Source organism: Varroa destructor, unplaced genomic scaffold (assembly GCF_002443255.2).
Source record: "Varroa destructor unplaced genomic scaffold, Vdes_3.0 BEIS01000004.1, whole genome shotgun sequence".
Lineage (NCBI taxonomy): Eukaryota > Metazoa > Arthropoda > Arachnida > Mesostigmata > Varroidae > Varroa > Varroa destructor.
Window position 1 is genome coordinate 33,788,939 of NW_019211457.1, and position 11,705 is coordinate 33,800,643.

Genomic DNA, 11,705 nt, shown 5'->3' on the forward strand with positions numbered 1-11,705 from the left:
GCTGCAGTCGCCATTGGTGTTATTATTAAACGATTATTAAATACTTTGCTCGCTTACGAGCAACGGTTTTTTAACTAGAGGGCGGGGATAGTCAACACGGAGGCAAACGGGCAAAGGAAGCGCTATATAGGAGCTCCAGGGGCTGTCCGGGTGATTACAGAAGCGAAAAGCTGCTATTTCGGCTGGTGCTACTTCAGTAGACGAAGCAGTGTTAGCCACTGTTACTGTGAAAACGAAAAGCAGCTCCGTCGCGGGCCGTGTGTGGCCCGCTTTTCTATAAGTGGGAGAAAATCAATATGGGCACAGTTGAGCCGTCTATAAGCCTTGAACGCCATTAGGGTACTGGTAAAGTTGCATGGAACAGGGACGGCGGCAGCGATGTAACACGGCGGCCCAATGTATCGCTATCGTTAACACAAACAACGTCAGTCGAATCCTACTATTATGCTATTTAAGCGATTATTTCCATAACTATTATTATTATTATTACTTTAATTAATAAGTATTTGTTGACACAATTATTATAACGAAAGAGTGAAGATATACAGCACTGGAAACATAATATCCATAATAATATTGTGTGAAACACTGATACTCGAAAGATGTATTGATTTCCGAGTCGAACGCATAATACTTTGCGAAATTCTTAATAATAACGTTTTCATACCTCCCGTTCTTCTCTTTTTTGTTTCCTTCAATTCCTCGCGCAGTTCCAGGACCGGTATGGACACACCCTTGCCAACTCGCGTTGGCTACCTAACTGCCTGAAGCGCTGTCTGTTCGGGGGACGAAATCAGCTGGCGATCGACGTGAGCGTCAACAGCGGAAACGGCGCCCCCCTTCATGTGCGTATTCCTACCCTGCCAATACCAGCCCAATCCTCGATACATCATCATACCTCCACCAACCCCACTTCCTCCTCAGTCAACCTACATCCGAACAGCCCGAACAACCTCAACTGTCTGAACATCAACCCTGGGGCGAACAGCTGCTTGGGGAGCAACCCACAGAGCCACTGCAGCCTCGGCCAGACGCTCTCTACCGGAGACCTGCATCCCGCCTCGGTCGCCGTGTTACGTCATAACGTGCACCCTACAGCGGTGGCAACAATGACGACTGCATCAACGTCTTCGCCAATGCAGTCGCTACCACTTGCGGGGGCTCATCAGTCGCTACAAGGCGGTTCCTCGCTCATGGCGATAATGGCCTCGTCCGTTGCAACGATTAGCAGTACCATCTGCCCCACAGTAGTTACCGCGACAGCGATGACGGCCTCTGGTAGAGTTGCGATGGCCGGAGGTTTACAGCAGGCGTCAGGTACCAACACGGCAACCCAAACAAATATTAGAGACTGGATGCAAAAGAAAAACGTGCTCTTTTCTGTTAGAATCTTTTCGCTAGGGTTTCTCTTAACTATTGCAAGTACTTCTGCTGGTGCTACTAACGGACTGCTATTTGGTGAGAGCAGCAAATGTAACAAAGGAGTCGTAATCATTCTTGTTTTTACTTATTTTTCTGGCTCGACTCCGGTGCTTGACCCCTCAGGTGCTTATTTTCCGTAAGCACTTTTATGCTGGTTCCTACAACTGGAACTTCGCATGGTATTAGTTCGGAAGCGTTCATCGGTAGCAGGCATTGTCTTCAATTTTCATTTGTTATAATACAGTCACTGAGCGGAAGAAGTTCGCGGTTGAGGTCCCTAGTGGATTCTAGTTTGGATGATATTCTTCCACCATTGACCTTCTACTCAAGAATACGCTGTGTTAACTAAATATCTTTTTCCTATCGTTACCATAATATGTACCATTTGTAGGTTGTTTACACACCTACACCCTCTTTTGCGCATCCTTGATAATAGTCGAAGTATAATCCCTTTCACTATCTCGTTTTGAGTTGCAATCTAATTTTTTCCAATGAGCAGAGCTAGTTCAGAACTTTATTTTGCCCCTCATCTCGTTAATTGGGAACACTAAACTCCGCTACGCTGCGTTGCTCCCACAATCACTTACTACGCTAACTCTGTGTCTTCAAACTTTTTTCACTCTTTAAATACTCTTTTCATTTGCAAATTCGACCAGAATGCATTGTTGTTATTTTAGATGGTCGCCGTGGTAGCGGGTCGCTGGTTATTGCTCTTCTGCGTAATGAATGTAGATCTTCTTTTGCACACGCGCGCACTAATAACGTTAGCAAGCCTTGACTCAAATGACTGCTCAACGAGAACGACTAATGGAGAATAAGGAAGCTTGTTATCAGTCAAGCACGAGTGCAATGCATCGCATTGGTACGTATGCAAACTACAGTTGAGCCAGTGCGACAAAGACACGCTAACGGACCAACTGTGGCTGCAGTCAGGGGTTTCCCGTCGTCTATTGTTACGTCAGGCAGACAGGCTTTTCTTCGCGCCATTTTCTACTGTTGCTTCGACGGCGGCTGTGTCTGTTGCTAACTTCGTTAAATTTTTTTTTCCCTAACCCTGTTAACTCGGTTTGGAGCTTGCTTGAAGCACCGCTATTTCATGCGTGAGCACTGCCTCTCGGTGTACTATAGTATATGCCTTCTCTGTGCGTCGACCTGTCCGTGAAAGTGTTGATGCAACCCTCGCAAATCATTCTCGTCAACACGTAAATCCTCACAACGACCGTAGCTTATTTTTTTTCTTATTTCTTCTGCCTCGTTGCGTTGCTGTTGCTACTGCTCCACCATCAGCAAAGCGCAAAGAGCAGCAGAGCTAGTGGCAGCTCTAGGTAAGTCTGGTGGCTTTGTCGTTTCGTCACTTACGTCGAGGAGGTGCTGCGTAGGGCGCCGCCCGGGGGTGCGTCACTTTTTTACTTGAGCCGAAAACGCGAAGCAGCGAGACTGGGCGAGCAAAAGAGATGATGACTCGGTATCCGTCCAACTCCAAACTCCCCTTGCCCCTCTCTCGATTTTCCACTCACTTTCTCTTTCGTTGTGTCAATTGCCAACATTCGAGCCTTCAAGCTACAGCTCTATCGTCCTATGTATCACCATCATTCAGCTGGCCATAGCTTCGGTGTGTATGTGTTTATGGGATGACACACGAAGAACATCTTAGGCTAATCCTTGATGGGCGTGGTGACGGCTTTCGATGACGAAGTAGTGATGTGTGCTATTTACTTTGATGTATTAGAATTTTAAATTTATACTCACTATACTTACGTACATCGCTTTCGCTTGTTTTCTACCGCGTGCTCCTCGTGTAACCTTAGCCTGCCCCTCATTCTCGTGGCCTTTTAATTCAGCGTTCAGTGGGCAGTACCAATAAGTATCTTTTACTGACATCGTTATCTCTTATAGCCTTCTCTACCCTGCTTTGTTTAAAACTTGTCTTGCCTCTTGAACGAAACGCATTGTCAGTTCGGCTTCCTCTCTTATTTTCGCCTGCCTTTACAATCCCTAGACGCAATAGTGCCATTGGGGCATATCTCTTTGTGCTACCTATGTGGTCCTGCGCCTTTGCAGGAAGCGTAAAGCGCGCAAGCAAACAAAATGACTCAACGATTGTGAGAGAGAGAGGACGGAGCTGAGCAAAGTTAGGTTTAAGGGTTGAGACTAGAACGGCCCTCAGGGCAGCTCATAGGCATCTTCTTTGCTATTGCAAGGAGCACTTTCCTCTGAGAGTCTCGACCCTTGATCAGCAAGGAGTGAAGTGTAGAACTGGGATGAGGTTTTCCTATGTGCCCTGCTTAAAGAGGCCTTGAAGGCGCCGTGATGCGCCGCCCACTTCCCGAGGCGATGATTGCATTAGACTCATTAGGGCAACGTCGCCATCCCGGCTTCTCCTCCCCATACCCCACCTTTAACACTGAAGCTATTTCCCAACTATGCCGATTTCTCAACCTAGTTTGTCTCTGTATTCGTTTGTCCGAAGTTCGTCATAACGATGATCATCATAATACCACAACCGTCGGCGGCCGTTAGCAGTGGTAACAGCCGTTCGAAGCAGATTAGCGGGCAAGTCAAACTTGATGGCCAATGCAGATTCTTAAACATCTTATCCATCCAGTGCGCTTACTATACTTAGCGAAGTAACTCTCTCTAGATTAATGCAGAGTACAGATATTACAGGCCAACATATGGCTAATCCAGTATATAATATCAAAAATGTTCGAGCTCGATTCCAGCTTTTATCAAAATGCTTGCCTATCTCCCCATTAATCACTCACAGAAGTCACCAGACTGCTACTTCTTGCTATCTTTGCTTCAAAGTAATTTGTTTTTTTTTTTGTTTGCATCCGTTTTTCAACCTGTTTGGGCGTCGGTTTGGTGAAGGACTTCTTGCGGTCACTACGCCATGATGCTGCAAATCAAGCGGCCTTTGTTTGTGGTTATCTTCTTCCCATTACACATATTCATCTATCGATACAGCTGTAGTGCTATAAGATTGTGGTGGAAACTACGTGACATCCGAATATAATGAGTTAACCGATTTGCCTGTTCTTGCTTTTTTCTATTTCTATTTCTCTAATTTGATAACTTTAGCCCCACCCTTCGTGGAATACGGATCACAAAGCGGTATCGGGGCTTACGGCGCAGTCTCTCGGCCAGATCCCGGTGGTTCAGCAGCAGCATCACCACCATCATCTTCAGCAGCATCAGGGCGTCACCGTGGCAACCATGGCGGGAGGGGGCAAATTTACAATACCTGTTCGCCCATCTATGGCGGACAGAGCGGGGGACAGTTCGGCAGCGATTCTAGTTCTTACACCGCAGACCATCAACATCGGATCGAACGGGACAGTGAGCAACGGGACGGGTGCGACATCGGTAGTGGGATCAAACGTCATAGGCAGCAGCAGCAGCAGCGGAGTAGTCAACGCCAACGACCGCGCACGTTCTATGGCCATGGCAATGAACAGCTCTCTTAGCAAATCGCAGCATAACCTCGCGCTAGAAGCCATGGGGATAGCTGGTAGCCAGGGCGGCCACCCTCACCATACGCTAGGCAGTAAACAACTCCAGGGTCAGTGGGTTCAGTGGCGCGGGACACGAGCTGGTCCTGCCAGTGCTGGCCAAGCTGGGCCTTATTCAGAAGCATCGAGCGTGTATTCGGCATTCGCGGACCACATCTACGAGTCGATTGACGTGGGAGGAGGAGCTGCGGCGTCAATGGTGCCTCCACCCGCGCCTGCAGACTCCACGCCCAATATACTCTACGGCAACACGGCCGACATGAGTCTAACATCAGCGGATGCGTATGAGCAACGCCAGCCATTAATCAGCAAGTATCCATCGATTTCGAATCAGCTCGACGCAACGTTGGCGCGTATGACACCATCTGAACGGGCGGCCACAACTCGCCGGGCGAAACAGATCGCTGCGTCCACACCTGTCGTCCAGGTAAATGGCCAACTGTTCACGCCACAGCAGCTGTATGAGGTGGCACTAACGCAGGCGCTGCAGGTGTCCGCTAAGATGGAAGAAGAGCGTGCAGCTGTCCAGCAACAGCTGTTAGCTGCCCAGCAAACGCCGTCGCCTCACGACAATCAGGTGATCGCCGTTCTTGACGGTGAGAAGGTCGTCAGCCGCATCAACCCATTAGATTCGCCATCCGGCTCGTCCAATTCCTCGTCGTCATCCGCGTCGTCCGATGGCAGCCCCAGCAGTGGTGGGCTTAGCAATCCCCAACCGCCGAGGTACAACCTAAGTACATATTGTTAATAATTAATGTACATACGAGGTCCGTCCAGGTTGATCGATACCAGATCCACCCCATTGGGCCATTAGACTAGGTTCAAAAGTAAGAAAGAAACAAAATGTGAAAAGTTCGACGTGAATACCTGTGTATGTTCTCGTCCTGTGTGTGCGCGTAACACGCATAATGCATTATGTATCAGGCCAGAATTTCTTTTGGAAACACGCAAAACAGTGAAGTATTGAGAAGCAAGAAATCGTCGCTGAAAAAGCCTCTGCATAAAGGTGTCCGAAGAATAAATTTGACTCATTGCGAATAATTAAAAAATAGAAGGCCAACAAGAAGCACACTGCTGTATCCGGACGCCGCCCCAGTGGAAATAAACAGAAAAACATGGACGCTGTTCGGTGGAAAAACAAGCTCTAAAAAGTACTTACAGTTTAATTGGTACACAGAAGTGTCGAGTACGAGAGCGAAAAGGCTGGGCGCAGCGAGCCGGCTGTATATTTATTCTGTGTATATTCCACTGCTATTAAGTGAAATACTGCCCCATCGTAGCACCTTCAGAACGACCAGACTGCCGTATCGGACAGCCCGAAGTTTGAAGGTGTTGTTGGAAGCCACTATAAGAACCCACCCATTGAATTGACCGCGCATGGACGGTCAAAACAGGGCAACAAACACAAGAACACCCGGAGAAACATGGTCTTTGTGATGCCGTTCGCCAGGGCCAATGTAACCACATACGCTGTAAAAAAAGATATTTGTCCAATGCTATTTAATACTAACGATGATAATAAATGAAGCCATTAAGTGTTCCGTAAAACCGTTACAACTATAGTGGAAATACTTGCCAGAGGCAGTTCTTACTTGGAGCTGCATTAAAACCGGGCCAAGGTATCCGACACTGTCGATTTTCCGTCAACACTACTTATACCGCAAACAAATATAAAAGTACTGTTAATTTTTCAGGCTCAAGAAAACGCCTGACCCAACCGAAAGAAAAAATCTGCCTCAAAATTCATTCATAAATCGAGTGTAACCCTAAAACTGAACAGAAACCCTAGAACAGAAAAAGAGAGAGAGAGAGAAAACAGGCGCCAGGCAATTCGGACGAAAAACATGATGGTGATCTATTGTGAAGATAACTGTAATTTCGATGGAAAATCTGAGTATCAGAAAGCTGAGTATCTTTAACTAGTATGCTAGATAATTATATAGAATCAAACACACAATCTTTGTTTGTATATATAAATGATGATGACAAAATGAGAAAGAAATATAAACAGAAACTACTTTCTGTTGCTACGAAAATATAACACGAAACAAAGAGTCGATGATGATCACGATGACGATAGTATAGTTTACAACAACGACAACAGTAACAATAAAAACAACAATAAAGCTGAAGGGATACAACGCAATGTGAAGTCGCCAACCACAAATAGGTTGACGACAACTGCCGGCGTGCCGCCACCACGACTGAAATCTCAATCAAAAAACCTGTTTTCTTTCTTTTTGCTTCGACATAGATATAATAGTAGCGATTTAAAAAATAAACATTCTGTATACACTGTGTATACCAGACGTCAGGCGAAGAGTGAAATGACTGCTATAAGCTGGAAGACTAAATACAACAGCAGCAAAGAATTGACCCAGCGATTTCTTCTAGTCGAAAGCCGGCCCATTCAGGCAAGACACGTAAATAACACGACAAAGCTGGCGTTTTCGAAGAAATTTTCGATTTTATGCATTGTAGCATCCCCAATAAAGACACACTGACACGCACGGACGCAGACAGTACTACAGAGGTACATTGAGATTATTATATTGTGTGCAAAAGTCACCTTACACTGCAATTGCTCGAGCCGCTTCCTTGAAAATAACCACGATAATTATTCCTATTATTACAATGATTGATGAAATGTCTTTTGTGCATACCATGTACATACATTATACATATAAACATTGCTGCAAGTAAAAATAAAGATGATAAGAAGATACTTTCACACTTCGATGATAACAGGAAGCAATCAATTATTTCATAAAGATCGACAACTTTTGCAGAATGAAAAAAAAAATGGGGGGAAAAGAGATAGTAAACACTCAGGGGAGTACCTAAAACAGTATATAGGTCCTAATAAATTGGTCACTTTGGAATAGTCTAAGTTGAAGAAGGCGGTAGTTCGATTGGTATCAACTAGAATTCGCCGAAACGTTAGCGCGTCATAATCGAGCGCCGGATCACAGATGAGGGTATTCACCGTAGTCACTGAGCAGACGACGCACGGACACCGATCACTCCTTTAACGAGAATTAGGTAGGGAGGAAGGGTCGAATAATTGACAAACGATTGGTTATTGATATTGGTTTCGATTTATGTGCAGCCCGAAGGGTAAAGGCAGAGAGAAATGACGGAGCGAAAGCAAGAGCGCTGACCCAGTTGTGCTTCCAAGCTTTCCCAGTCACCCATGCGGTTCGCGGGCTGGCGTTGAAACACCTCACACGACTCAGTTGGACACTGCAGTTTCGTCTGCTTCATATAATATTTTTCAATGGCAATTCGGCCAAATATGGCCGTAAGTTTCGCTTTTGTAAATATTCTCCCGTTACACCCGCGCACACACAGGGACACGCATGCACCATACGCAGATGAGCACACGATAAACCCAATAGAATTGACACCTACATAAGGCGACAGATAGGGCGCAGGCATGGTTACGTAGAGAACTGAAACCGCTAGCGCTCACTGTATGTACAGTGTAAGGACATACAAACAAAATCGAATAGCCGGACACATCAAGGTGGCAAACAACTGAACAATGCTACCCCCTGTGGAAAGAATCAAGAAATCAGGCAAACTGACCTTGAGCACGCGCTGAAAATGTAATCGGACCGACCCTTGCGTACACGTGAATTAGATAGACTATAGACTAACTACAGGAACGGATAAAATAGCACACAAAGCTCAACGATCATATTTTCCAGTATGAAGGAAAGACAAGCCTTACTGATATCGAAGCGTACGTATAAAAGATCAGTAATTGCCGACGCGAGTAGAACGGGCTGTTTTCGTACATACAGAATACAAACACGTCTGATGTTGCGTCGGATGCCAGGTGTGTGTGCGCGTGACACATTTGTTTCAGTTCACGATTACGTACATATGGTAATTTCCGATGATAGTATCATTGAAACTACTATTATCACTGATAGAAGATTAAGCACCAGTCGAACGGAATAAAGATACTAACACTATAGACGATGTCAATAAGTAGTAGCCGAATGAATATGATCATGAAGGTACTAATAAAGACTATGTAAGTAAGTATTGAAATGCCGAGGGGTTCAAAGAATACACACGAATAGAGACAAAGCGTGGACAAAACGCACTGTACCCGCACAAGTTTAATTAGGAAAAGTTGTCTATTGGCCTTGAACCTAGTTAGAACCGATTTAGAGGCTGCGCGCTCGGGGCCGCTTGTGTAGTTTATATTGATAATCTAATCACTCATATTCGTATGCTTGGATCGTGCCCAAATGTAAACAACCCTGTGTATAAAGATCTTGGTCAGTTTTTTAACTTAAGCTGTTTTTTTTTTTTTTTTTTTTCGCTCCTCTTTCAATTAATATACACTCTACTTGTACCTATACCTTACGAGGTGTTAGAAATAGATAAAACTTTTACCTGGATGATCGTTTTGTTGACTCGTCGTACTGTGAAGCCGACAATTGTTTTAGTTGCCATTCTATTCGTTTGTTTGTTTGTTGTCAATGGCTGGTTTCGACCTTTCCTGGTAACCGCTTTCCTCCGCTATCTTTCGATTACGTTTTAGTCTCGATTGAACAAAAGCGAAGACGAACTCCATATAGCGCGCGGCACTCGATCTCGAGGCGAAGACAAAAAGCACGGGGTTGTCCGTCAAAGACCGACAGACGGACACGGAACGGAACACGTTCTTTAGCGCGCTACGCAATAGCGAAACTGAGACGAAAAAGGGCGGTAGGGCATGCGGGCGAACGAGAAACTTAAACGACAGACAGGGAACGATCGCTCTACAGCAACAGGAACAGAGTAGCAGTATAGAAAAGGTCATCGGAAAAGTCGAAGTAAAACCGGAAGCCCCCCCCCCCCCCCGGAAAAGTAGACTGTATAGGGGGCTAGCTGTAGGCATAGGGGAAAAGCAAACGTTTTCGAGAAAGATGTTAACGCCGATGAGAAAACGAAAAAATGGGCGGGGATGAAAGCAAAATGGTGAAATTCCAATAATATGTCCTGTGTGACAGTATGGGATGAGAAAGATTTCGATAGACCGATAGTAACGTTGATGGTAATGGTGATGAGGATGACGATCATACTGACGATGACAACCTTGTTGATAATGGGGGTGAGGAACGCATTCTATTGTATGAAAGAAACTGAGAGTGTCAAGACAAAGTAAGACACGGAAACAAACACACACTCACACACACACACACACACACACACACACACACACATACACCCTAACATGATTTGAGACGATGAGAGCTATTTAGAAAAAAAAAAAGAAAGGAACAGGTAAAAATGAAGAACTTCAATATAACTTGAGGAGAAACACATTGCGTTGATGTACAGAAAGTGCCAAAATAAACGTTTTCCAGCTGAACTAATCTTTGTTTTTCTTTGTTGGAACTCGCTAGAATAGCATACATTTAATATAATAAGCTGATATGATAATAATTGGCTTATGCAACGGTACGATTTTTAAAATTAGAGCCATAAACGTTTTGGCGAAAAAGTTGTTCATATTGAACATATTTGATTGACTATAAATAAAAGCCGAGTTTGAAAACTGCTTTTGCTTATAATATTTAGAGCGTGAAAATGTGTGTGCGTGTGTGTGTGTGTGTGTGTGTGTGTGTGTGTCTGTATAGGCTCGTTTATACTGCTGGGTAAATAAAATATTATAACACAATGAATATTTGAAATATTTAAATGTATTGCTATTTACTAGGGGAACAGGCCGTAGCCTTAGGCTGAAACCAATCCGTTATCTTGTAGCAAATCCCATTGTATTGATTACCTATGAATAATCATTTGACTTATTTTTCAAGAGAATGACAAACTCTAGGCTTTTATACCTCTCGACAGGCATGGTCTTCCTTGGCCTAAGGTAGTGCAAACCTCCGGTTTCCTGGCTTGTGGCGCAACAGTGACCACTAGCATACGGTAGGTCTTGGCAACAGTAATTCTATCTTCAGATTTTATGTCAGACAACTATGATGACAAGCCAACGTTGTTTCTACATGAATAATGCTGCCAGCAAACAGCGCAATACGTATTTGTGTAGTATCTGCTCCTGGATAAATTTTAGAGATTTCGTTTTTTCGTGTCTGATTATTGTAGGCCACTTAATAATGGTGGGATAATTTGACGGGGTCACAAATATACGTATGAAACTTCGTAAAAACGAGAACTCAATCGTTGTTCTTCTCTTCGAATTAGGAGCTGAATGGACAAAAAAAAAGTTAAGCTTGCTTCATTAATTCGTGCACCAGATGGCCACTGAAAAGTTTGTCCATTATGTCAAATGCTGTGTGGAACTCTCGATGGTCCTTCGGCAGTACTGAACATCTCTTCAGTTCTAAATGGCATTTAGAAGTTGGAGCTTATTCATTTAATCTATTGTTGGAGCTATATCGAGTCTGATGGAAAGTCGGTAAGTTAGAAAAACATAATTTGCTGACAGCTAGGAACTTTACATTCAGCTGAATATCAATACGCCTGTCCTATTACTGCCGTAACTCAATTTTAGGTCAATCGGCTTGTCGTTAGACGAGACCTTAATACTATAAATTATAATGCAACTGTATTAGTCTATCTGAGAGGATCATTTTAGCAAACCGTACAAAGTTCTATTTCTCAGCTCCGCAATAACAACAGCAAGAACGAGAACAATAAAATATGCATGTCCTCTACCCGTATCCATTTTATTATGATTTATTTCGACTTGGCCCCATCGTTGTCTACTATGTGTTACAATTTAGATAGTGTTACATGATAGTT

The 11,705-nt window shown here is 44.3% G+C and overlaps 1 protein-coding gene across 10 annotated transcripts in view; it reads left to right on the forward strand.

Annotated features, from left to right (window-relative positions):
• LOC111248619 (latrophilin Cirl-like) overlaps nt 1-10,305 on the forward strand; it is a 451,353-nt gene extending 441,048 nt beyond the window's left edge. For 9 of the 10 annotated variants that reach the window (XM_086988339.1, XM_086988338.1, XM_086988340.1 and 6 more), the window contains 2 exons: nt 711-845; nt 4,504-10,305. In XM_086988339.1, coding sequence (XP_086844465.1) covers nt 711-845; nt 4,504-5,682 — 1,314 coding nt within the window. In that variant the 3' untranslated portion in view covers nt 5,683-10,305. Of the gene's footprint in view, nt 1-710; nt 1,318-4,503 lie in introns of all 10 variants that reach the window. The other variant, XM_022801253.2, reaches the window with a different exon arrangement.
• The last annotated feature ends 1,400 nt before the right edge of the window (nt 10,306-11,705 follow it).